This window comes from Austrofundulus limnaeus, unplaced genomic scaffold (assembly GCF_001266775.1).
Source record: "Austrofundulus limnaeus strain Quisiro unplaced genomic scaffold, Austrofundulus_limnaeus-1.0 Scaffold752, whole genome shotgun sequence".
NCBI lineage: Eukaryota > Metazoa > Chordata > Actinopteri > Cyprinodontiformes > Rivulidae > Austrofundulus > Austrofundulus limnaeus.
The window spans coordinates 52,937-80,688 of NW_013953154.1; the positions used below are offsets into that span (position 1 = coordinate 52,937).

A 27,752-nucleotide genomic window follows, 5' to 3' on the forward strand; every position below is an offset into this window, starting at 1 on the left:
TGTGTGTGTGTGTGTGTGTGTGTGTGTGTGTGTGTGTGTGTGTGTGTGTGTGTGTGTCCGTCCGTCCACGGGGACAAAAAAATTATAGAAACCAGGGGCTCCTAGCATTAGATTAAGTGTGTGTTCCTCCACCCCAGCCCCTTGCTCAATGCCCTCCTCCTTAATCCCCCTCCCTCCTCGACCAGCATGTGGATGTGCGGCGAGCCCACCATGCTTCAGTGCAGTCTATAATGAAATGCTTATATTTACAGGCACAGCTGAGCATGTCAGACAGAGCCCCCTGCAATCTCCCCAAAATAAAATAACCAAAAATAAATAAATAAAAGGTTCAACCTTGTGAGGCGAAGCGACTTTTAAAAGGGATTTATCAGGATGGAATTGTTCAAATGAAATTCCGATTCAGACACTTAAAATATGAGGGAACAGAAGGGCAGTGTGCGCTGCCGGGGGCGCTTTAAGGTTGTAGGAGTTTGTCACAGTGGTGGAGGTGGTGGTGGGGAGGCGGCCACATGTGTAGCTGGGTGGCTGAAGGTACGTAAACACAGGAATTACAAAAAGAGAAAGACAGTTGGATCAGAGTCTCACTGTAGCTTGGGGTATGTTTTGGGGGGTAAAAAGAAAACAAAATAAAGAAAAGGGAACCAGATCCCCAAAGAACAAATAAATAAATGAAAATCAATTGTGGTTAATAAAACATCAGGTGAGGAGACGTGAGCGGGTATGACTTTTGCTCTGCTCAGGCGTGCAAGTGTGCCGCCGGTGCCACGACGATTAAACATCACGCCGAGAGCAGCCCTTGTAAAAATATCAACATCCAGCAGAGAGGAGAGAAAAATACGTAAGAACGGGAATAAAAAGAGGAAAAGACAATAGTGCCTTCTGATGCACCTCCCTGAGAGGGGAAAAAACACAGGGAGGTGAGAAAAGAATGAGCTGCCTTAACAGGTTGAGCAGAAAGGATGAAAACCAACTTTGAAGATGACATTTCTCTGAAATGCCCTCGCAGGTGGTGGATTATCATCTTTACCTTGTCATGGACGGTCATACAGCTGGCTGCGTCTTTCTGGAGGATCTCAGTCACCCCGTTGGAGAGCCTCTCATACTTCAGCTTGGGCTCCTCCTCGCTGTCCTCCTCCTGGTTGAGACAGAAGATGGGCTCTCATCAGAACGCTTTCTTAAAAGTGGTCATTACAACAGAGTCACCTCCAAAAGTTAAGACAGCTTCGGCTGAAACATGTCGTCTGCTCGTGTTGATTTTAACCAGAACTTAAAAATTTAATCAAAATTAAATAAAGAAGTGTTGCAAGCATTGCTGTATTACATACAGCACTTCCTCCAAAATGACAAAAGTTGGTTTTATAAAATCATTCTTGTTTTCCCTTTATAAAATCTACAATACAGGTAAATGCAGACACACTGGTGATAAAGCAACAATCGCAGTTGTCAGGTTTTTGTTCATTTCAACTAATTACCACTATACAAGATCATTTTCTATACTTACTTGATCTGAAAATCTGATTGTGTGTTGATAATAAAATATTTACAGTAAACAAATATAAACATTTTCTCACAAAGACCTGCAGATATACCTGCGCAGAGAAGTGATCATTTCCTTTTAGCAGCTCCTTACACCTCTTTTTCCTCTGACTTTATTTTTCAACACCTCACAGATTGCACAAACYTCTAACTGTGACACTATTTAAAAGCTTTTACGATACATCAAAGATGTACTATTACCAATGCTCAGTTCATGAATGGCAAAGAATGATGGATTTTTGCTCCTGCTTTGCTATGTTGCATTCACTGACAAGGAAAAGAAAATCTTATTCCTGAGTTTTGGTTTGTCATTCACTGCCCGATTGATCAGTGATTTTCTGTTAAAGTCACTAACTACTAATTTAGGGGATCGAAGCAACATTTTATTCCCAATACATAAAGAGATGCCAACAAATTTGTAGTTTATTTAGGTGGCACCAAAAATCATGATGAATGGTCCCAGCGGTACTGAAAAAAAAGGGCGATTCTACAACCTCACCTTGAAAAAACAACAGCAGCTGTGATAAATTCTTGTCATGTCTGCCCTGCACAATTTTGTGATCCACATGTAACAGGAACACAGAGATTGATTTTTTTCCCTATGTAATAATCAAAAAACAAACAGAGCACATATTTCTTTGGTATTAGTGGGAATGTGCTCATGAAGAGATGATTAAATAAAATAAACCATTTTTATTATTTTTCCACTTCTTTTATAATCTTCCACTCATTTAATGTTGTCCCAACCAGTCTACCTACACTCAAAGCTCGTAAATTAAAGGAAAATAAATGTATTTGTTTCCATTCACTAGAGAGGTAGGCCAATTAATTGACCAACCAAATAACTGCAACCAGACAAAAAGAATCAATACAAACATAAATACTCAAAATAATTTAGACAGAATATGGGATCTCAGACCAGTTTGAGATATATTTAATATGAACAATAAAAAAGTCCATTTGGACGTGTTGTTTTTCACCAAATTGTTTGTTATTAGTTATTGTTTTTTTTCTCAGAAAGTCAATGGGCCTCATGCAAGAACATGTTCGTATTCTTATCCTAAATTTCTCTTACTTTTGTTCGTACAAAMGGTTCGTACGAACATGTCACGTCAGATTCAACAAACTCTTCTATCTTCAGGAAAAGTGTGTAAATGAGCTGCGTAATTACACCTGTTCTATCCAGCTGCTCGTGCACGCGAGAGGAGATTAACATAATTACCACCCCAAAAACACCATATAAGGCTGTGTTTCCTGCCTCAGATACAAGGAAGTGTCCATTCATGAAAAATTGACAGCGAAAACTAAAAATAAAAACTTTACGAGTTCAGAGATTGAAGTCCGTCTGTCAGAGATCCAAAAAAGAAAATCTGTCATTTTTAGCAGGTCAGCTGTGGAATAAAAAAGAGCTGCTAAAAGTATAAACAACTGTGTTAAATCATTTTCATTTATTCAGAAGCCACACCGTTGTGCACCGTAACCCCCCACCCACTACCACCACCCCTACGCGGTCACAGGTGGTCTCAGATGTGGGTCTGAAATAAGCATTTTAAAATGTTTTCAATATATGTCTGGCACTTTGGAGAAAATCTAGGAGTCGCTGGAGGGATTATGTARCCCCTCTGGCCTGGGAATGTCTCGGAGTCCCCCAGGACTTGGAGGGTGTCGCTGGGGAGAGCGCGGTCTTTCTACTGCTGCCCCTGCGACCTGATCCCGGATAAGGGGCAGAAAACGGGCGGATAGACAATTTATATTGTTAGTCTAAATTATTACATTTAAAATTATAACTCTAACTCAAGCAGAATAGCCTATTGTCAAGATAATCATAGAATGTGATTTATTTTCAACTCAAAATATCTTCAAACTAATGAAATATAAAGTTATTAGGGAGGAAAACCCGTCAGGACAACAGCAGACTGACTGCTCGTAAAATATACGACAGGTCTGGACCACTCGTGAATTTTGTTCGTATCTGAACAAAATCTTAGAATACGAAAACATTGGTGAATGCCACAAATTCTCCTAAATCACTCGTACGCACAACTTAAGAACAAATCTGTGCGTACGAACGGTTCTTGCATGAGGCCCAATATTTCTTCCTGGGAAACAGTGAAAAAAATGAAACCATAATAATTTTTCCAGTTGTTCTGATGTTATAGACATGCAAAGAATAATATAATATATAAAAAGAATAATAAAGGGAGTTCCTTCACTGAATTTAGCAGCAGTAACATGCTGAATGTAGCAAATCTACTTGTGTGAAACAGAGACATGGTGCACAAACTTGCATAAAATGCTTGATAAAACAATTTTCCTCTTTGTTGTTGCTGCTCATCCCCAGTGAAATACATGAAATTATTGTTTTCATAAAGCAAACTTAAGGTARTCTACTGTGTTCGACTTTCCAGCATGAGTCAACATTTGAGGCCGGTCACAGCTTGAATATTACTCATAATTCGGTTTATAACCAATGCTGCACAGTCTGTGGCCGTCCGCAGGGTGCATCAACTCAAAACATTGTCTGCCATTATGTGCTCTGGGCCTGGAGGTAGGGGACAATAGCGTGGAAAAAATGTTATTTTCAAAAACAATCCTTTCCCACTCAACAACGCCATATCTAGGCTATTTCCTGTGTATTCTCGTTGTGAGATTTCTGATGCGAGGGCATTTGTCACGGGCTTCAGAGGCGTATCAAACAACAAAGGCAAACTTCATCTCCAGGGAGAAAATACTCGTTTTAAAAACTTTTCCCCACCTCTTGTAGGTTGGCGGTTTTTGTCAACAAAACCGGACTTTATGTTGTAACCATTTTTCTTTGCCTATTGTCAGTTTAAATACAACAAACTGAACCTTCAGTGTGACGACATGAAGGACATTCTGCCTTAAGCAAAGGGAGGAAAGAAGGACCACACTTGTCCTCTTCAATAACAAGAAAATAATGTGTCACTCTGCCATCTGCTCAGCTGTCTCAAAAACCTGAACAAAAGTGACAAATTGAAGAAAATTCCCATTGAATAAATGAACAAATAACACAGAAGCAAATAAGTCGACACAGAACATAAATACATCGTGACTTAGTCCACAACCCTAACAGTCTAATAAACATGATTCAAATGTTTCCATAATCTTTATTTTTAATATTACATTTTAACTAAATACAATTCAACTGGTAACAAAAAGATCATATGAACAGTGTGACACAAAAGAAAACTGCCATTTTAGCTTTTCTGTCTCACCTATTTGTAAGGTATTTCAGGTAGAAATGACCATTTAAGACTTTAACAAGAAAATATCACAACTTCAAACTTATGCTGGAACTCAAAGAGAACTTGAATTAAAAATCAGTGTAAAAAAGTGAGTTTTCCATCAGGATTGAAAGGACTGTACAGACTCTGCAGTACAAATAGTGTGATGTGTTTGTGACAAGCTGTGTTGTTGAGAAAAAATTAGCTTAATTTCTTTCATGTGGCAAAATGACTGAAGGTTACTGTTTGCACAGGGGGTCACATTTAGATTTTTTTATGCAGTTTTGGGTTGTTTTCATAGAAAAAGCACCAATCTACAAAATATTTTTTCATGTGTTTTAATTACTTTGTCTTTACTTTTAAGAATTTTTTTAATTGCTCATGTTTGCAGACAAATTTACGATCAAATAAAAAGTTATTCTACAGATGACTTAGTTGACAAATTAAATTTACTCTGTTCGTTTATGGTTTAAAACAGTTTTGAGTTAATTGTGATCATTACGTTTTAACATTATCTTCCTACTTAAAGAACATTTTTATTATAAATTTGAATACATTTATTGTTACATTGAATGGTCTTCATTTACATGTAATTTTTTTGTAAGTGGTATTTCTTGATAAATATTCAAAAATAAGTAGCTGTTTACAAATATTACACAAATAAAAAATCTGAATCAGAATCAGCCTTGAGACTCCAGTATTAGTCAACACTCGCACAATAAAGGCCAGATTTTAGATTCCACATTTTTGAGTAGGTAAAATATATTCTTCTCTCTTTAAAGAGCAAACACTTTCACAAACTATTAGTCTGTTATTTTTTTAATAAAAGGCAGAGAACACATTCATTTTTTAATCCATTTGAAACTGATGTTACTGTATCAGGAGATAACCCAAAGCCAAAAAACATTATAATGATGGATATGAAGATGTATTTAGCTGTTTGTATTTGATTAAATAAATCATGTAAAACTGAAGTCTTTACTGCCAATTCTGAATATTTAGGTCTTATGGTAATATTCACAATAAAGAGCCAAGAAAAAAAAAACAAGACATTGAAAACCTTTCTGCACTTTCTTTTAGCTCATTGCTACCTTCTTTCTTGTATGTTACTCTGTACTGTCTAGATAATACCTTTTTTATTCTGCGTCCTATGAAGAAAAACTCAGCTTCCTGCCAAGCTAGTGTGTAAATTCATTTCTTATTTAGCCCGTGTGTGATTCTATGAAGCACAGGTATACTGTAAAATGCCAAAGTTCAGTCACAATTTTGATGGATCTGGAAAGCTATGTGTAATTCATGAGTGTTTGACATATCTCACAACCTGACAAAGATCCTTTAGGGATCAAACTGTGTTGATATATTACATCCTATCAGTGGGCACTGAGCTTCATTTGAGCCCAAAAATCAACTAGGCTTTGACAGAACTGTGAACACCCCTGACGCTAACAATCTGTTGTTGTTGATACATCCCAACGCTGACATACTGGTGCAACTGCATGACATATTTGCCTTATAGTTTTGCAGCTTTTTGAGTATTTTACAAACCTACTCTGACACTAGCCTCTGTCTTTCTTTCTTTGTGGAAACCACCTCTTCAAAATGAAGAYTTTCTTACCTCAGATTCATCTAGGGATTCCTCATTTGTCTTCCTTCCCTGAAAGAAGAAACAAACTCAAACTGAGCCCTGTTCAAAATTTGGAGCTGGTAACATCTGTTTACCATATTTATTCTTTAAGGAAATAGACATATCAATCATTTTAAAGKTACAGTTACACATTGAAACGAATATTCTGCAGGTTATGTCTTATAACTTACTAAACAAAATCAAAACATATAAAATATTTACCAGACATTGATTTTTTTCTGATATACCAACATTAGCCAGTTAGCCAGAGCTTCTAAGCTTACCTGCTGGTCTTCCACTTCCGCCATTGTAATATTAAATTGCGTAATATACGATCGTTTTTTCAATACCACTYTGCGTAATTCATTTTAATTATCGGCTAAAAATATTTTCCAATGAAAAGCATCCACAACAAATCCGAACAAAGTCGTGTTTTTGTCGAAGCTTCCTTCTTGTCGATGTTAAATCACATGACCGGGACCTGACCGTGAAGCATTATGGGTATTGAAGTCTTTTTTTTGTTTGGATTGAAGCGGTAACAAGGTCGGAGGAGGCTGTTGACAGGCAGGTAGACAATGTTTTATATTTTAATACCTCAGTTAATGCACATTTATAGCTACAATTAATGTTTTTTTTAAATATGTTTAATATGTTTTTATTTAGTAAATTACAAAGTTGTAATTTCGAGGTGGGGGGGGGGGGCTTTTTTGACGCTTAATTTTTTACAACGTTTTGTTTAGCTAACTTTATGTTGTCCTTATTGAGAAGTYTATTACACACTGACCTGGGTTTTCCCAGGAACAGACCCAGGGGCTCAGTGGCTCTGAAATTTGCTTCAGATACTTCAAAATGACAAAATAATCAAAGCATAGACTTAAGAGACAGACCACATAAACATGATTAATAAATCCGAAATAACTGTTATGCTCTGGCACCAGTGACACAGTGGCATTTATAAAGAAAGACGAGGAGAAACCAAGAAAAGGAAAATGCAAAAGSAGAGTGAATTACTGCTATAAATAATGCAATGCATTATATGCAAATGATGAAATAGTGTAGAATTATTATGAAATAGCAATTTATTCTTGACAAACTCTTGCCTCAATTCAGATTAGGGTATCATGTAACAAACCCAATCTAAGAAAAGGAAAGAATAAACAAGATTCTAAACATTTTTGTTATAGCTATTCTACTTTTATTGATTCTGCAAACCTCTGCTAAGTTTCAATTTCCTTACATTACTCTTKTTTGATTATGTGACTAGAGAAAAGAAACATATTAACCCAGGAGTTAATAGCAAAACATACAACTGCTTATTGTGCGGAATGGTCATGTTTTATATTAATTACTGAAGTRAGTATATGTTTTCAGTTTAATTTGGACAAAAATGTTTAAAATATATTGGCTCAAAATTACACAATGCAGGACTTTTGTAAATGCAATTTCTCTTCATCTCTGAACAACATTTCTCAAGTTGTCGTTCGGTCTTTCCAATGCCAAAATCATTTTTGAGCATTTTAATGRGCATTGTATTTTCACTTAGCACTATTTTAAGTACATTTGTAGACATTCCTGAGCAACATTTGAGCGGACCCTGCAGATATTGGTCGACTCCCCYGGTCCTTCGTCACCCTGCTGACAGCCACAGTTCAGATGAATGCCAAAGCTATGATTTCCCAGCTCTTTATTGAGATTGTCTCGCACCTCTGTCTTTCCCCCATCCATCCTCAGGAGAATCCTAATGTACTGATACCAAGAGGGAATATTTTTTTTTTGTCTTTACAATCTGCTTAGCAATGATTTATTGATTGCTGCTTCCACCCTCACAGAGATTACTGATCCTTTTTGGGAAATCAGATTTTCACACCTTTGGTGAGTGTGTATGTGGCACAGGTCTCCAGAGGCGATGTGAAGGGAAACTGACTTTGAGGAGCAGTCAGGTTTGAATCTCTGCGGCGTCACTCCTCTGCCGCCAACAGTACGTCCGGCAGGTAACTCCTGTCTCTTACCACCGCTTTGTGTAGTTTTGTCACGTTTYTTAGTTGGTAACCTGAGTTATATTTCAGGCTCATTCCCCCTTTTTAAACCATTAAAATCCAAAAGTCAACTTTCATTCCTTAAGCATGCGAGAGCACCTCTAAGGCATAAGCATCTCATAGACAAAAAAGGAAAATAATAAAAACAACCCTTGCTCACATGGGAGGAGTCATATTAGTGGACCGAAAGCTTTGATGCTCCAGAATGTCAGCTCTTTGGATCGATCCGGCAAAAACACACGCACACACACACACACACCTGACCAATCAGAAGTGCCTATCTGTTGTGGACCTGCTGGGCACCTCGGTTTACAAGCTTCAAAGAGCTCCTTTTAATACACTGCTTTGATAGCCCTCAGCCTTCACTGACCCACCAGCCGTCCACTGGGGAGCATTTTAGCTTCAGTGGAGGAGAGAGCCATAACTGTTGATCATATTAACGAGCTCAAAATATCTGCTAAAGTTTGGACGATTTTTTTTACCCCTTACTTACTCTCCTAAAAGCTTATACGAATAATAATTCTTAAGATTACCTTTGGCAGCCAGAATGATGCAAATAAAGGTTTTTGTATAAATCATAAACATTAGTGACCTTATAATGAACGTTTGCATGCATAAGAAGCTTTTGGCACGCTCTCAAAAAGGATTACAATGAGTTATTTAAATTTAGGAGCTAAATAGGTGAACAGTTTAGTTAATAACCCTAAGGGGGAGACAAATCATCATCTACCATGCTACATTAGACATCAGGATCTCAGTGTTAACCTGCAGCAAATTCACAGAAACATTTATTATTATTGTTATATACTTAATTCTTTAAATATGTTTCTGTTTTTGATCAGTTTTAAAGCATTTTTTAAATGCTCTAATCAATTATGTACTTTAGAGATGAGGCCATAAAACATCAATGTGCTATTTTCAACATTGTCACATTTTTTGTTTAGTATTTTTCATATTACTCTAAAAGCAAAAAAAAAATCAATATTTGATGCATTTTTTATGACTGATATATTTTATAATCCTTTATTAGTATATAGGACCTTATATTAAACAGGTCTTGTTATTGTACTCTTAACAATTAATTGTAAATTATTTGACTTAATGAAATTCAATTATCAATTCAATTATCACATTTTATTGCCAACATATTCATTTTCCTATAAATTACCAATGGAAACTAAGAAAAAAATTGGTTTAGTTATGTTACCAAACAAGTTATTTGTAAAGTTTTATTTGTGTAAAAATCCTCTTATTTTTTATTGTAGTTCTGTGTACAGACAATCTGGACCAAGTAATGAGCCTTGTTTGTTGGAGTAAAATAAACTGGTACACAATGTACAGTTAGTATCTCAAATTATAGCAGAACAATGCAAACTGATCAATTAACATTTTGTTAGTCTTAGTTTAAAGATTAAATTTGTAAACTTGTTCTGTCCTAAGTGTTTCGGTGTTGTTAGTTTGATGTAAAAAGTTTAATTAAAGGATTACAAGAACCAGAAATACATCACCAGTATTTATTAGTATTTAACTCCATACTTGGTGTTTATTCTAGGGAGATTTATGTTTTGATATCTGAAGAAGTCAGAAAGTTCTAAGAAGGTTAACTTCTGATTGAGTTGTACTTTGAATCTGGTTTATGTTTATKCAAATTTTAAAAATTGTGGCTTTGCATAATGTTAAATTATTTTAATCTGATCATAAAGAAAGATTAGGAGATAGGAAAGCCCTACTTTTTGTAACATCTTTTACTTTTCAAGTAGTCTTCTGAAAGGAAAAAAGTGTTTTTGAAGTTACGTTGCATTTGTAAATACAGAAAGAAGATTTTTGTTCATTTTAAATGACAAAAGTTTTTTTCAACTTGTTAATTTGAAGGGAAGCTAGAACTCAGGGGTAGTAAACCCAAAATATTTATATCAGAAATCACTGTTAGATTAAGAAATTTAAGATAGTTATAGTAAATTGTCTTTTGTTTTTTTTGCGGCAGCTCTGAAAGGACCACCAGCTCTCAGCACGGTTATCTGATGACACTCAGGACTTTGCTAACTGTCCTGCCAATGGGGTTTGGRGAGTGGGAGGCAGAGGGGAACATCAAGTGCTTTTTCTTGTTTTTTTGCAGCCCGAGCTGCATCCACCCTGACTGAACAGAGAAATCCTGAGACAAACCCTCTCCGCCATTTATTGCTCCAACCAACCCTTTGAAACACAAATTCAAGCTCTCGTTTATTGCTTCATAAGGGGTTTCCGGGTGAACTGTAAAAAAGACAGTCATTCCATTAAACTGTTTAAAACCAATAATTTTTTAGAGTTTTTTTTAAATACAGTTATATAATTAACTACATTACTCTTGAAACTTGAACGAAACAACAACAAATTTAGTGTTGTGATTGCAGACAGGTAAAGCTGACTTTTTGAAATAATTATCTGCTGTGTAAGATGGTGAGAGATGAGTTGCCCTCTTATCCTGGAGCCTCAGAGGCCAGGGGGAGATTAGAGCTCTGATCTCATTCCCAGCACTTGTTTGGAGTCTGTCAGGAAGAGAAATGCCAACATTAGAGAGGTACCGCCACACTCCTGATATGATGAAATAAGGAGAAAAAGGAAAAAGATGGAGGGATGGACAGAAAGGACCCTGCCCTTCTCTGAAGTGTCAGTAGCTTGTTTATTCTATTTTTCATTGTAGCTGCTAGGGCAAAGATTCCCATTTTTCCTTTATCCCCCCCCNCGGCAATTGAGACAATGGACTGATTCAGAGCTCCGCTGAGTGTTTATGTCCCCCGTCAGTCTGCATCACCAGTGTCCCCCTGACTGCTCGCAGCTCACACACACACACACACACCTCCTGACAAAAAAACCACAGCTCTCATTTTTTATAGGTCTTGCAAACTCTCATGCCCCAGTGAAAATTACATTGTGAAACGGTAGAAATTTCAGGGCTGCCTGTGCTCTCRGCTGTCCCTCTGAGCTTTCAAACAGTCAACAGACTGTGAAGAATAAATAATAAAAAACTATTGATTATTTTGATGACTGCAAGATTCAATTAGGTATTAATTTTGCCCTCCAGTGGACCTATCAAGCAACTCAAAGGGGAAGGGMGCAGGAGGTGCGGCGGTGGTGGAACGCATGCAGAGTGCGGCCGAGCTCAGACAGAGGAGAAAATGTGTTTACCTCGGCGGGGCAGAGCGGTGCATTGATGTGCAGTGTCCCACATTTAAGTGCTCCACAAATGAAGCCCCGATGACTAGTGACATTGTTACCAGGGGTAGAAGTATTGACCAGTCGGCTCACGTTTTGTAATGACAGCTTAAACTGCTTCTATTGATTAGCATTTTCATAGATTATCATGTGTCATATCAGAAAGGGCAGATCCTCGTGATGGGCACATTAAAAAGGCCCCTCCGGGTAGCAAACCATCGACCACCCTGATTGACACTGGGAGGCCGTTTGATGGGTGCAGGGGCAAGATAAAGCCCACCCCCCTCCTCTTCCTCCTCCTCTTCTTTATTATTGTGAATATAAAAGCGCCGGTCACCTGTTCTCTGAGACATATTTAGGTTGGACTTGATTCATAAATAAGAAAAAACGGGCCGTAGTTTTGCCGCTCTGTGTCTGCGCCTCAGAGCCTGAGGTGGGGTGAACACTGTCGAGGAGCTTTCTAGTCAGAAGACACAAGGGGGAAGAGACAGAGGGAGTAGAAACGGGAGGGAGAGAGAGAGAGAAAAGGGAGGAGGTGACATCTCTGGGATCTTTTTTTTCTTTCTTCCCCCACTTTTTTTCGGAGGTTACCTCAGGCTTGAACCTGTGGTCGCCCTATAGAAAGGAAGGTTGAGGAAGCCGCCTCTAAATCAGAGGGAAGTACATTATATCTGTGGTGGCATGCGTTATCTGCTGTTTCACTCCTTTCTTTATTAGGGCTTTCTAAAACTTCTTTTTTATCCACTTTATTCCGGAGCTTGTCAAGGTAAGAGACACTCTTACAACAGCTTTTATCAGACATTTCTTTTGTGCCGTTTTAAATGGAAAAAAAGGACTAATTTAATCATTTTTCACTGTAAGTGTTCAAACCTTTAATACAACTTTAGATGAAAACTTTTTGATTTCATTTCCGAGACGTTGTTTTTACCATTTTATGTGGATGCTGTTTATTCTTGTTTCAGTGTCGCAAGATGAAAATAATAGATGAAAATTCAGAACCCTAATGACTTCATGATTTGTTTAAATCAGGCCTTAAGTTCTTGTTGACTCAAACTCTGTTGTAAGATGCTGACATGTTCTCCGCTATGTGAGAATCGATGTAATCATGTCTATGTACTTTTGCTCATATAGTTCCTCTAAATGCAGAGTTTGAATCGCTTCACTTCTCTGCTCACGAGCCTGGTTGTAGTTTACTGTCAGCTTAGTGTTTGCTGAAGACGAGGAGCACGTCAGGAGTGATGAGCCCCTTGGAGATGGATGTGTCACCTTTTTAGGACTGCAGGGTATAATGGTAAAGCCACGCGATCCGTAACAGTTCTTCACCAGGCAGCAGCCGGCAGTATCAGCGGGATAGCACCAGGCTCAGATAAAAGAGGGGAGCTGAGGAGGGAGGGAGCAGAGGAGAGAGGGAGAATGATGAGTGAGCAATAGGAAGGAGAAGCAGGGTGGAGAGAGAGAGAGAGAGAGAGAGAGAGAGTAGAGACATACAGAGGGAGTCGCTGAGGGTGAAACGCTGAAGCACATCTAACCAGGGGCTTTTTTTTCCTCTTTTTTTTTTTCTTCTCCACTCTTGTTTCCCACCTGGGCTCCCAGCTCCCCTCCAGGATCCAATGATTACAGGGCAGCTGAGCAAGCCGCTGCTCTCCCTGCGCAGCGACATGAGCGCGGCAGAACTCCGAGCGGACGACAAAGTGGCCACCCCAGAGAGCGATTTGAACGACGAGCCCCTGCTCCTGCCCTCTGAGGCCACGGACAGAGAGGGCACTCCCAACAAGCTTTATGGTAAGTCCATTAAATCCTCACATCTGTTCCTTTCATGCCACAGAGCTGCTTGGCTGAGGGTTGATTCAGGCAGCAGGGACTGGAAACAGGAGCTTCCAGAGGTGGGACAGGTGTGAWGAAGTCAGGCAACAAACTAAGAATGAGCAAGTTTGACTGTTCGGAATCCGTTTGATCCGCTTACAAGTTTCTTAAACCAGCCTTTTCAATGTTGTTACAGTTAAATTAGATTTGCTACAACCAAAAAAAACAAAAACAAAAAACAATAAATCTGCTGCTCAAATTTAGAATAAAACTTACTACTTCTAGCATCCTAAATTGTTTAATGTCTATTCTTAAAGTTTGTATTTTTATCTTGTAGAAGCAACTTTACACAAATCCTTCTTGCATAATGTGTTTGGAAAAGTTGAACTGTGCGTAAAAATTCAATTTTTACCCATCAGTAAATTGTGCCTCACGTCTGGCTGCACAACTTTAGTAAAATCTTGTTATATTGTGTTTATTTTCTCTCATAAAATGCAAACAAAATTTAATAAATACAAGTGAAATATTGGCCAAATTAATAAAACATTCTGCAATTGATTTAAAAAAACAAACAAAATAATATTTCACTGAGTTATTTCATTCGCAAATAATTAAAAATCATCTGTTTGTTCTGTTACTACAGAGGTTTTTTATTTGTCAGTCTTGTACAATGAAAAATGTATTCATAATTACTGAATTTCTACATCATAACTGATTGTTTTTGCTGTTATCTCCTTCGTTAGGTGACAATTGGGTGTTTGTGTCTAATGCATGCATTTTTCATAATTAAAATTAATCATGTGGACTAATTCAATTACAGACGCTCGTTATGAATCGAGAAACACAAATAATCATTTAACTGATTCTTAACAGACTTTCATTTGAACTTGCAATTAAAAGGATAATTTAATACTGAAGCGTTTAGTTTATAGTTTTTATTGGAGACACAACAAACCGAAAATCTAAAATATAAAAGATATATTTACACCATATGCCAAGTTTACACATTTACGTGGCACTGTTCAATAATGACAAAGACGAGATATTTGCTTGGTTGCAGAAAATTAGATTTGACTTCTGTAGATTTTATTTGATGTTTCTATATATTGTCATTTTCATAATTAATACATTTTAACCATCTTTATGTGCCAATTATTTATGTGTTTTTGAAACTAAATGCCAATAGAAGTTGTTTAATGAAAAACACAAAAAACGTTGACAAAACTTAATCTGAAGAACCAATGTATATATATTTTTTACTAATTCTTCRTCTTCTCCTTTCTTTCTTCTTGTTGTATATTGCTGCAGTGCTTGTTTTGATGCAACATAAAAATTACCAGGATCTTTTTTAATCGATTTAGATTAAAATAATTTTCCTGACAGCTTGTCATGTGTGTGATTAGGCGTTGTGTGCATGTCTGCTCTCTGTGAGTGTATTTGTGATTTAGAGATTTCTGGACCTTTGTTCTTTTAAATTATGCCTTTTTTTTATTTGGAAGTCATTCAGATGTTGCGTATAATTAATTCACTCACTGTGTGTGTTGCTTTGAAAGTGGCATAAAAAATGGTAAAGTTCCTGTTAAGCTTGCCAAGCATTTGTGTGCACAATAAAATAAGAATTTGAAGGTTGGAAAGCTAAATATTACTCTGTAATTAGTCAGGGTTCAGCTGTCTTTTAAATTCCCCTCTCAAGAATAACCCCAGGCCAGTCCTCCAAACAAGGACTGCTTGCTGTAGGATTGTTCCCAAGAGAGTTGCAATTTGATTTAATATCAACTTTGTCTTTTTTCCATTTTGACCACTTCTTTAGGAATCCTCAGTTTCTGTCTCGCTGCATTTTGTTTCTCTTTTTTTTCTCTCACACACCTTTTTGTTGTTAAATTACCTGTTTCTTTAATGGATAAACAGTCCCYGATAAGTCACACATTTCTGTGAGCTGTGGAAACACGACTGTAGGACGTTTTTTTTGGCTGGCATTCACTTGATGTTTGCTGATTGACTGTGGTCATTCTGCATGTGGCCATTTTGAGCCACTCCCGTCTGTGGAAGCTGTGAGATTTTTTTATTTTTATTTATTTATTTGTTTATTTGTTTATTTATTTATTTTTTTTTGTGGTGGGGGTTGTCTCTGCCCGGTGGCAGAGCCTTGGGCTGTGCCAGCAGCAGGTCTGGTGTGGGAGTCGCTGCGCAGACGAGTTGTGAAGAAATAGTGGGAAGATGTTGCGGAGCCGTGACCTCTGCTGGCGGGTACAGTGGGGAGGAAGAGGGGGAGTGACGAAGAAGAGAGACTCAGCGTTTCTCTTTATTTAACAGCTTCCAGACTCAAATGAAAAGTGTAGTGATACTTCCTTGGCAAATAAGGCTTTGCCTCCTTTTTGCAACGGCTGTTTTGATGAAGTTGTGGGACATTTTGAAGAGTTTTTATTTTATTTTTATTCCGAACAAAAGTTAATGGAAGTGAGTTGAGTCTGGTTTGAAAAGTTATTTCTGAAACGTCAAAATGTAAGAGGCAACGCAGGTAAAAGCCGAACATTTAGAGTTCTCACCAATCTTTTAAACTTGCTAATTAATTTAGAACTAGTTTGTTTTTACACTTTGTTTAACTTCTTATTCAAGTATTGGACATTTTATTGATGCTAATTAATTTTATTATGCTTGCAGCTGTGTCTGCAGAGTTTTTACTAATGGGCARCTTATTGTTTGCTATCATAAATTCAATGGACACAAGTCATACATGGATTCAAACAAGCTTTGAGTTTGTTTTTATGTGGCTTTGAACTGAGCAAAAGCCACAATATTTACATTCTCAGTCTTTTTCTGGGCTTGTGGTTAGAAACAGGGGCTGATGCTACYTTTTGAATCTTCATACAGTTCAGATAAAAAAAACAATCTTTAGTACTGTCTTCTCTTTTTTTGTCTACTAACCAAAAAAATCTCTGAGTGCTGCAGTTTCAATCGTGACAAACACAAACCAGCATGATTCTGCCATATAGAACATAGTTGATGATAGTTGAAAATAGTTTGATTTGTTCCTTTTAAAATGTGATTTTGTCTAAAGAAATTTGCTRTTCAATATAGTAATTTATTATATGTGCCACTGTATTCACAACCACATTTGGCCTTACCTTCTGAGTACAGAGTTCAGATTTTTTTTAAATAATAAATTTTATACTCTAAATATATGCAGTGCAATTGAAGCATTTGGATTTTAAAAGGGCGATTGGATTTTATTGACCCTTTCGTGCTCTTCTAGAGTTAGTCTTCTACAGCTWTTTAACTTCACAGAATCAAATATGTTTTTAGCATTACTGACTTGAAACTGTTTATACAGTAAGTGTCAGTATGAGAAAGAGGAGTCACCCAGTTGTAGACAATCGGAGTGCTCATGTTTGTCTACAGTGTATTGTCAACCGTCAACAGCCTCAACATGCTTACTGCAGTGGTGAAAGGGTCATTCTCCTAAAAGCTTGCCTGTGCAAATACTCTTCCACTTCAGGTAACAGGGGCTACGAGGCACCACAAACATCTCGCTGCCTTGTATTTATTCCAAGTAGAAGTGGACATTAGGTGGGAAAGCTGTGGTTAGTGGGGCAAGCAATTTTTTTTTTCTCAAAGGACGAGATGGTGTGGATGCCTACAMTTTCTGTCTTCTCTCCTCAAGCAAATCTCCCCCTTTCAGACATCAACAGACAAGATAATAAGACACTCAGAGCACAATTCTGTATTATATTCAGCAACCAAAGACTCATCTCTTGTCAGTTTGCATTTACTCTCCCAAGGATGTGACGCTTCTATCATCATGCTGTCAAAGAGAGCCAGGCTGGAAAGACAGGAGCACTCATTTCATACACTTACTGTCTGCATGAAATGGTCTGCACTTATACGGATTCTGCCAAAATGATGGTACATTTTCACAAAGGTCACCTAGAGACCCCCTTCCCAAAAGAGCAAAATGAATCTTCACTGATTCCTAGTACTGGAGGTCATTCAGGTAAAAAAGGTGCAACTCACATGGCACAACTGCTCCTATTGTTTGTTTTTTTTCTTTTCAGACACATAGCCTAATTTGCAAATTGTGCTTTTGAGTAGTTAAATCTATTTCAGATTAATTCTTTACTACATTATGGAATTAGAAAGTTTCACTCTATTCTTGTAGCTTTGAACTTATTTTAAAATGCAAAGGTTTCATCAAACGTTTGTCACTTAAGTGAAAATGGCTTTTGAAGTTGCTTTTGTGAGGTTAAAGCACGATTCTGAACAATTAATATCTTACCTGTCGTAGGTAGCTTTTGAAATTGTAATTCTGTTTGGCTTCACGAGCTAACTGCTGGTCCGAGCCGAGCAAAATTTATTGACGTCATCTTAAAACAGCCTCAGTCTCAAAATCTTGATGAGCATTCGTATGAACGCCGTTTTATAAACGTTGACATCACTGTCAGTTTTATATTGCCTAAATTTCCTGGCAGAACTATTAGGATATTTCTGCCAAAATTTCTATGGCTAGTTGCTACTGCACCTGTTWGTGTAAATAACTTATGTAATGCAAAAGGGACTGGTTTATAAAGTAGCATTGCATATTTTTTAAGATAACGTTGTTGTACGACGGCAGTAATCCCCTTTGTTCTTTGTTTCTCTTGGACTAGCCATTAGCTTGGTAATTCAGTCTGAGTTAAACACTGTTTCAAAGAGCTATCTAAAACAGATAAGATATTAATTGTCCATACCTTTCAGCGAAACCTCACTGTGGCTTAAATGTACGTTACATTTTTGAACGACCTGTTAATCGGCAATAATTTTCCACAACACTTTACAGTGTGAAAAAAGGCTTTAACATAAACTGTCTTGTTTAATTCCATTAATTTTATTGTTTCATTGCYTATTTGCATGTTTGGTGTTATACATGTTGGATATTATGTTCTTATTTCTGTTGAAATCCCTCCTATCCACGTCACACACAGAAATACACAAAACACACATTGCTGGAGGCATGAGTTATTATTTTTGTGTAATCAGCTTAGTGAGAAAGATGCATGGTGGGATAGGGCGCTTGCTGATGCAAAGAGCCTTCTAATGTTGTGTGGTGAGGTTAAGTAATAAAGTAGCACAAACCCATCGTTAAAAGGGCCACACTGAGTAAATAAGACTGGATAAAGTAGACCGGGAGGGGAACAAGTCTCTCCCCGGGAGGTGGATCTCATTATGAGGATTTCAGCTGTCTGCTCAAACTTGAAAACAAGCTTCATGCATGCCTATAAAGCAGGTGTAATACATTTGCTAATATGCTTTCAGTGCCCGTGGCTACAGCGACACAGTCACAGTATGGAGGACAGGGAGAGAGGATGAGCACAAAGTGGACTTCTTGTTTTCATAACAAACAACAGCAAAGGTCATCAGGTTTCATGGACACTTGTTTATGCAGAAATGACTTTGAGCAACACATAAAACTTCAAAATAACTGACAACGTAGTTCTCGCCAATGTTTTTTTTTTAATGTTTAAGGTTAAGAAGATTATTTTTGCCTTGACTAGAAAGAACTCCAAAGAAAGGTACATTACAAGTTGTAGAGGTGGACAGCTGGGGAGAAAATAAATTGAATTCCGCTGTGCATTTATTTTAGCTACGGACTTCCTTTAAGTTGAGAACTAATTTTCATAAAAAAGAAATGTATGTGCAGCGCGCACTCCATAACCAATATCAATATGCCTTTCATGTAGAGCTAACAAAGAGGGATCATGTCTACAGGCCTGGACACGGTCGGTGTTGTTGAAATGTAATTGAAGCTGCAAGGGTCACATTTTCAGAATAGAAATTACTGTCTTGTCTTTGACTTGTGTGGCGTGAACCAGAGATGCATCCCACAGCCCTTGTGTCCTTCACAAGCCTTTATTATTTATAACATTCCCTCTTTGAGCAATGACCAGTACTAATGCATAACCTTCTGTCCTTCTGGCTGATTCGCTTCCTTTGAAACCAAAGATTGAGGCAGGAGAGGTGGGTGTGTTGTGGATGAGGCAGGAGAAGGGGGGGTAGAGCTCGTATAGGGGCAGCGAAGATCCAGGCTATCGAGAAGTTATTATGGTTTTTTTCCCCCTTTTATATCTCAGGATGTGGAATAACACTGTGACGCTTCTTTTCTCTTGAATAAAGTTATAGGCTTCAAAGCAATGCTGTTTCTTGACATTCCTCCTTCCATTATTAGTCTGCTCCCCCAGAATAATGTGACGGCAGTGATGGGCCAGGTTGAGGTGTCTTAGCTACATCATTACCACAACAGGGGAATACAGTTACAACTACGGTACTTTTTTTTGAAATAAACTTATTGGTAGATAAACTTTGTTTGGCTCAGCTTCAGTGAGGATGAGATGTGTTTTTGTGCGGCCTGTATAACTTCACAGTGATTAGGCCCGCGCTGTGATCCATTGTTATTATACCTCCATGACAGAAGGAGTCYGAGAGACGTGGGGAGGAGACGAGGCTTTTGAGGGGCTGGAAAGTGGGACATGGGCAGCATTAGTGCTGGATAGCCTGGGGGGTCCAGGCTGATGTGTCGGGCGTGACATGTGGGTGTCTAGTCCCCCACCCACACACAAACACAGCACTGCACTGGCTTCTTCTAAATGTCCTGCAGCTGACCAGACACAGCCCAAGATGTTTGTTTTTTTTACCTGTTAACAATTTAGAGGCACGTTTAATGTATGGATATGAGTACGGTAGTTTATCTTTTTATTTTAGTATTTTTTGAACTCTGTGAAATTCTAACTTATATCGTGCTTGTTTTTGTTTGTGCAAAAAAGGCTTTTCAGACATTTAGTGTTGTGTAATAATGATCTGAATTGATTATTAGCTGAGGTGCATTACACACTGCACATCACTGTTTCTTTGAAATACAACCTGAAATGTCTCGTTCAGTTTTTTTTCATTCGTCGCGAAATTTGTTTAATAGCAAATAAAGAAGAGGTCGGTGACACAGAAGGAGAGGAAGGCCTTTATATCCCAGAGTTGTGAGCTGCAGGCAGCAGAATCCTATTTACACCAAATATCATTTAAGTAATTTAGGAGGAAGAGCAATAGTGAAGGCAGGCATCCCCTAAAAGGCTTACGGCTCTCTAAAGCTAGTCTTCATCACAGTGCCCCACCTTTGCTGATGGCTGTAAAAGGATGAAGAATATTTTGGGATTGTTATTTGCCTCTTTTATCCCTTCGCTAATCAGGTTGACATTGCTTCAGGAATGAGCCAGACGCTCTGTAACAGATGTGCTCATGTGCGAAGTGTCCCTTGTGAGGGTGAACACAAAAGCCCTCTTTTTCCCCTTTTCCTCCCTCCTCTTCCCCTCTTCATCACGCCATCCCTGCTTCTTGACCTTTGAAATGGGCATTGCCTCTTCTCACCTATTTACCTCCCCCTGGTCCCTCTTGTGCTTGTGCTGCTTCCAGCTCCACTCCAACATCAAGGGAGAGACAGGTAAGAGCTGTAGRCAAGCACTCTTGGTGTCAGAAAGTGCTCTGCTACAAGTTTTCATGAAGACCTGTGGCCGTTAGCGAGAGCTCGAGGGCTTGAGGACCAGAATCCTTGTTCCTGTAAAGATCGTTTGCATTCAGATTCCTTATAGATTCAAACACTCCTGCAATTGTTCTATTTTCTTTTTTTTATATTTAAAACCTCCCATCAGCAGAGCCATGCAAACCTTTTTTTTTTTTGTTGCCTGTCCTTCCTCTTTGACCAATGTCCTCCGAGTCTTCCCTCCTCTGCTTCAGACTTAATGATCACCTCAGAAATAGTCACAAAACTGCTGAGGTGTAAAATCCTTTCTGTTCATGGCACCACCTCATGTGTAATTCCCTAACTCCATAATTCCACTTTGAGCGAGAATAATGAATGAGATAGATTTTTCCTCCCCTGTAAGGTCTGCACCCTTGCACGGTGAGGAATCAGGTTTTAATGTCGGAGGCCCGGGGAGATTGCCATGGCCTCTTCTCCCTCTTGCCCCACACTGCACTCTTAATTAAGGAAATGACAGCTCTCCCTGCAGCAGCACTAGCTATAATGTAGCTAATAGTGTTACAGACAGACACTCAAAAGTCAGTCTCTGGTGATTTTCTATCCCCAGAATCACTATTGACCTCTCCCAAGCAGCCTCTCCACCTTAGCCTCTAAACAGAGTATTACTTCGGCCCATAGGGAGCCATCTGACTAAGAGCACTGGAGTTATTGGCAGCAGATTATGCCCTGTGTTATTGTTGAGGGCTTTGGTGGGGGTAATGAAACRGAGCTAAATCACTGGTGATTTGGGCTCTCTTGCATTCTACAAGGACTTAACAAAATCACTTTAAAGCTCTCACTTCATATTATGGGTCGTTTTCTCCAATGCAGCGCTATGACTCGTGTGTAACATCGTATCGTGGTTTGTATTTCACACTGTTTGAGAGACAAGACCGARGGTGAAAGGGTCTGCTTGTAACGCTGCATCAGCTTTCCAAGTGGTGTTAGCAAAATCAATGGTCAAACAATCTGGGACAAGTGGTTGTGTATTGATGGAATAAACTTTGTGTATGATGTGACTTGTTGTCTGTTTAGGCCCATCATTCACGCTCCAACCACAAACATCAATGCTCTGAATCAACAGCGCTCGCAATGATGAAAAATTTAATTTTGCATTTTAGCTGCCCTCTGTTGACCGCTTCTTCAGTATTTTCACTCGGTTAACAATTGAGGATGTGATTAAAGTGCGATTATAAAATTTTATTAAATGTAGAATTGTATTTATGGATTAGATTTCAACAAAGAATGAAAAAAGAGGGAAAAAAATGACCGTAACGACAAACACACGCACTCAGCCAGACAATTTCAAAGGGCCCATTATAAAAATAGGGGCTGGCTGTTCATTCTGAATAGCCCGAATCGTTACCGGGTCCCTCTCCGTACGTTTGACAACTTACATAATGCATTTCCACTAAAATAGCTTAAGTGTTAAAGCTTCTTTTATGGGCAAAAATTGATTCATAAATGCACCGAGGCGAAAGCTAACGTGAGCACAAAGCTTTCAATAACTCCATTTCATACAGACTGTCAATGTACGAAGCGGTTGCATTAGACAAGGTGGCATGCTGATTGCTTTATGAAATCCAGGCTAATTGTTTAGTGGTGTAGTCCTTGGGGCACCCTGCATTAAGACAGGATGAACGAAGTCAAATAAATATAGCTCTTAGCACCCCTTTCACACACACTTACACACACATACAAAGGCCTTCAGCCTTGCGTTGCATTGAAAGTCACTCTCCAGTGGCCACTTTGGTGATCAATGCKAGAGAATTTATCTGGCAGTGGATATTGACAATATTTCCATGACACAAGTCACATCAAATTGGTCTCTGCGCCCTTTAATAAATATAATTAGTTCACTTACATAAAAGAGAATTTTCACTGGAAATGTCATGCTACTGTCAGTGTGAGTCTGGACTGAATGAGACTTGTGGTCAAGGCCATGAAAACATACATATGGGATATTTAAGGGCTACAAGGTGCTTTATTTATTCGGATAAAGTTATAATTTAAAGGGCACTTGTGCCGTTACAACAGCTGCTCAGGAAATTCTAAAAGAAGCGATGTAGCCTGAATGCCTTACATAAATGTAAAGCTATGCTGAATCTGAGTTGCCTGTTCTTTCATCCGTTTGGCCTCTTCTTTCATCTCTGTTCACATCAATATATCCATTCATTCCATTTTATCTACTGTGTGACCTGTGTATATTCACCACATCAAAGGAACGTCTTTTGAGTAAAGGTTTGATCGAGATATTTACTTTCCCCCCKTCTAGTCTGTATGCAGTATTAATCTCTATCTGGAAAAACATTAGAGAATCATTCACGTTTGATAAGTAGATTTTTTTTAAAGAAAGGTAAAGCAAAGCATGTACAAAGATTCTAGTAATAAAAACGAAGTGAAGACCGACTCCCTGGGTACTTTCTGCAGTCATCTGTTTAATATGGTTAAAGAAATTACACAGATCCTTGGGGGGAAGATGTGCATGTGTATTTATTTATTATTGATTTTTTTCTCCGGTGATAAACATGTTAACTTTACAGATATTTGCAAGGGGATGAAGCCGTCTAAGTTATCGTGAAATGATGTGATGAAAGGCATCAAGAAATCGTTACTCAGTAGGTCTGCTTATCAGATAAAATACATTATTCACAGCCAATATCTTAACTTAAATCATCAGCCTTTTTGTCTGGAGCTTATTGATGGTTTTTCTTTGGTCTTGCTCTTTTGTTATAAGTTGAAAATCCTTAATTTGCTAATTGACTTTGTTATGATGGCAATTGGATAATTTGCTGCTTTAAAGCTGCACTGCTGGGTTTGTTTTTGTTATCACAAAGCAGCAGCTGCATTCTGGGAAGCTTTATGAGCTGGTTTGAAACTTAGGATTTCAGTAGATAAAATCAGATGGAGAAAGAAATGATTTGAATCTGATAACATTCACATGTCAAGAATTAACTGCTTAATAAACACAATGTTGGTAATAAAATCTAGTTCAGTAATGTTACTTTTTTTGTTTATTGAGTTCAAATCTTTAGCTTCACATCGACTCCAAAACGGCCATAAAATTGTTCTGATGTGTTTGGATTGATCTTAATTCCAGATACTGAGTGCACAGGGTGGAGCCAGGCATAAAGTGATCTGTAATGGGTGAAATAATTGGTGAAAAGAGACTGGGTTGTCAAAACAGCGCAGGCGTTGCGAGGCTGATAAGCGAGAGGATGTGGACCTTTATCGGGAAGCAGGGCCATCAAGCCAGAGGTAGAAAACCAGCTCAAAAGCAGGCTTCCCCTTGGGCTTTCACATCAACCATCAAATGCTTAAGGTTCATTTGAAAGGGCAAGTCATTCACCAATTATTTGGATTTTATGCAAAAAATGAAATAATGTTAGTTGGCGGAGAGGAGTTTAAAATGTGCRACATAAACACACTTGACAGACAATGAGATCTAGTCGGCAAGGACGCTGACTAGAAAGTTTCATATTGTATCAGAAAGCACAGTGTGCCCTAAGAACCTCCCATAAAGAAAAAAGACAAAATGCACAAAAGAATATATCTTCTTTAAAAGTTAAAGTTTATTTTCCATTTAAGAAAATCATGTCTTACAGRGGTGACTACATTTTTTAATTCATTGTGTGATTTAACAAAGGTTTGTGGCCTTCAGAATGCATTTCTTTGTCCTGTTTGACTTGATTTTTATCTCCAAAGTAGATGTAACTCAGGAGAAATAAAATATGATAAGGACTGCTGTGCTTTTAAAAAGGTGTTTTCTTGACTTTTTTTTTAAAGTTTTTAAATTGGCATTTTTTTTATCCATAAAGGAGGTTCTTTTATAGTTAACTACTGTTACATGTAAAGGTCATTTTAACTTTAAATGTTTAAAAAACACACAAATCTTTAGTTTCACACACAATTGCAAAAACTTTGCAGCTCTCAACATTTTTATATGCAAAGTAAATGCAGACCTTTGATATTAAAAACTAAATTAATGGTATTTAGAAGAAACATGTTACTGAATTTTATGGAAATACTTTTTTCCAGCAGAACCCTTCTTACTTCAAGCACTTCAAACTGAGACATTTATTATACTTTAAAAGAGGCAAGTGGGGAATGAACTAAGATTTTTTTTACATATATTTTATCAAAAGAACTTCATAAAATGTTGTTTACCCTTCATTAAAAAAATAATAATTCAAATTCTTTGAGTGTAAAAACAATAATAAAATAACTCATTTATTGCTTTTATTCATTTGGCCAGTAAGTTTTTCCTTTATTGATTGTTCATACAGATAWATTTAAGTGTAGTATATGAACATAAAAAAACTCATTACTGTGAACCAGATTATGTAAACAAACTACTTAATTTCCACCAAATGCRATTAGCATTGTGCTAGCATCCTATTATGCTCTTTATACATATAGTGCATCTCAATCASAGAATCTCCAGATATGAGGTGCTGTTGATAATAATCATCTGCAGGCAAATATATTTAATGTTAAAAGTTTAATACACAACTTGAGTTACATAAAAATGTTACAATAAATTCAAGATTACCTATAGGAGGCAAAAACTTTTAATTTCCTTACATTTAAAACTTAAAAGCAAAAAAAAAAGTCACTTTTTTTATGTTTTGTACACAGAAGTGATCACTTAATGAAAATGTCTCCAAATGAAAAAGTTCAAGGCCTAAGTGTTCGAAGGACATTTTCAGGCAGGTTTGTTCATTAAATTGTTAGTTATTAAAAAAAAGTTTGAATCGTTCCTAAAGATGAATCTGGGAGTAGAGCCACTGAAATGACAGTGTGTGACAGAGAGAGTATCCTTGCTTATGATGGCACATAGTTCTGCAGGGTTTTGTCTCTGCACATCCCCTTAACGAACTTTTTTTTTTCAGAACATGATTCGTCTGAACCATGAAACCTCCCAGTCTCTCTGTTATTGGGTTTATTTTTCAAAGTGTGATCAATTATCAATCCCAAAATGCCCTCCTCCAACTTCATTATTACAACAAGGTCTTGTTTTATAAATGCACCAAACACGTTTGTTTTAGCTCACGAGGCATTTAAGAGCTCTTTAAAAGAAAAAAATTCCTTCAAATAGAGCAAATGAAGCTCTCCTGAAGTCTTTGTGTCAACAATGTGGTATCATGATTTCAATATCATGGAGGTACAAGTTTAAGGGTCAAATCAGCCTRTCAGAGCTTTTAGAACAGCCCACACTGGCTCCGCTGCTGAGAGATTATGTGAGATGGGAATTGCTGTGATAACCAATCATCTGTGGCCTTTATTTTCCCTGCAGCCATCAGCAAGCTTATTATCATGTCCCTGTCTGCTCCACTCCACTCTGCCCTCATAGCAAACAGGTCTAATTGTGTCTCATAGCTGCAGGCTCCGAGTGGAGGAGAGAGTGAGCTTAGATGAGTGATGCTCAGTGATGTAAATGGCTGAATAATATGGCCCCAGCAGTTGTGGCGGAGCTCTATCTCTCTGTGGTAATCTAGGCCATCAGGGACCAGCCAGTATGCATCATCCACCATCAATGAGMCTCTGTGCTGGTTGGTAATTTATTCAGTGCCACAGTGGTTATTGATAAAGCACTTAAGTACAAATTCCCCCCCTTTTTCCCAGCCACCCTCCTCAACTCAGTGCTGTAAAATCACAGCTTGGTGTGTCCTCTGTGTTTATCTACTTACAGTGTCTGTGTTGATCTTGGGTTAAATCTTTGTTTACTCTGTTACCTGTGCTTTTCTACGTGGTTCTGTCTTCAGGAATTCGTGATGGATCCGTTCAGTCTGAAGCCAGCAGCAGTCCCTGTGAGCAGAGTCAACTGGGCCAGTCTCACCCAGGATACCCGCTCGGTCCACAGGTGTGTACCATAAAATACTTTGTGCTGCATGTTTTATGTCTAAGAGAAGGAACACCTTGGTTATGCTGTTAGTTCAATAAAACTAGTGCTTTTTATGACTTTACGCCTTATTTTGCACACTTTTTGGGTGAGTGTGAAATGTATAAATGAGATTTATTTTAAAGATGCCACAAAAAAAATCAAAAAGTAATTGCCCTTTATTTTTTTTGATATAATAAGTATTGTTTCCATTAAAGTACAAACTTTCAATAATACTACAAATACTAAGACTAAAGCTGTGTAATCCATCATAAACAAGATGCCCCAACAAGCTGTAACCTGAAGTGCAACTACTWGTGCCTGCTGTAAATATCTCAGTAAGTTGTTGTCGTAAAGTGTGGCACAGCTGGCAATGCACATTTTAAAACAACACAGACAACTCTGGTATGTAAAAACAGTGTACTAGTTAGTTGATCACATTAGGGTTTGTCTATCATTGTTTGTTCATCCATAGCTAACTGATAACTTGTCAAAAGCACAGCAGTAAACAAAGACAAGAAAGTGCAGTAGCACTTTATAATAACTACACCTTATTTAMCCTTATTTAATCYTTATGGTTAATTAATCTTAAATATTAATTAAGGATGATTAATATTTAATAAGCTGTAAATCAACACGTATTAATGGTTTAGCCATAAAGGCTAATTACTTCCAGTGAATTATAATTAAAGTAGTAGTAGTACTTAAGTCTTTTTGTGAACCCTTCTAAAGGAAAGACTATTTCTTCTTTTTTACATATTTACTAATATAGAAAGCCCCTGAAGGGCCACAAGTTCTTTTTCACCTGAAATAAGGTTGAAATCAAAGTCCATTCACATGTTCTCTAACTGTTAATCCATGTCTAACACAAGTGCATTTATATGAACTTACACAC

General features: G+C 37.8%; 2 protein-coding genes across 2 annotated transcripts in view; one reads left to right on the forward strand and one right to left on the reverse strand.

The window, feature by feature from the left end:
* vps41 (VPS41 subunit of HOPS complex) overlaps positions 1-6,883 on the reverse strand; it is a 22,550-nt gene extending 15,667 nt beyond the window's left edge. The window contains exons 1-3 of the mRNA XM_014028358.1: positions 6,690-6,883; positions 6,397-6,435; positions 1,028-1,135 (exon numbers count right to left, since the gene is read on the reverse strand). Coding sequence (XP_013883812.1) covers positions 1,028-1,135; positions 6,397-6,435; positions 6,690-6,713 — 171 coding nt within the window. The 5' untranslated portion in view covers positions 6,714-6,883. The remainder of the gene's footprint in view (positions 1-1,027; positions 1,136-6,396; positions 6,436-6,689) is intronic.
* A 5,127-nt stretch (positions 6,884-12,010) lies between these two features.
* The window catches only part of pou6f2 (POU class 6 homeobox 2), a 58,224-nt gene continuing 42,482 nt past the window's right edge, over positions 12,011-27,752 (forward strand). Inside the window, exons 1-3 of the mRNA XM_014028359.1 lie at positions 12,011-12,399; positions 13,227-13,415; positions 26,742-26,839. Of these exons, the coding sequence (XP_013883813.1) occupies positions 13,244-13,415; positions 26,742-26,839 (270 nt within the window). The 5' untranslated portion in view covers positions 12,011-12,399; positions 13,227-13,243. The remainder of the gene's footprint in view (positions 12,400-13,226; positions 13,416-26,741; positions 26,840-27,752) is intronic.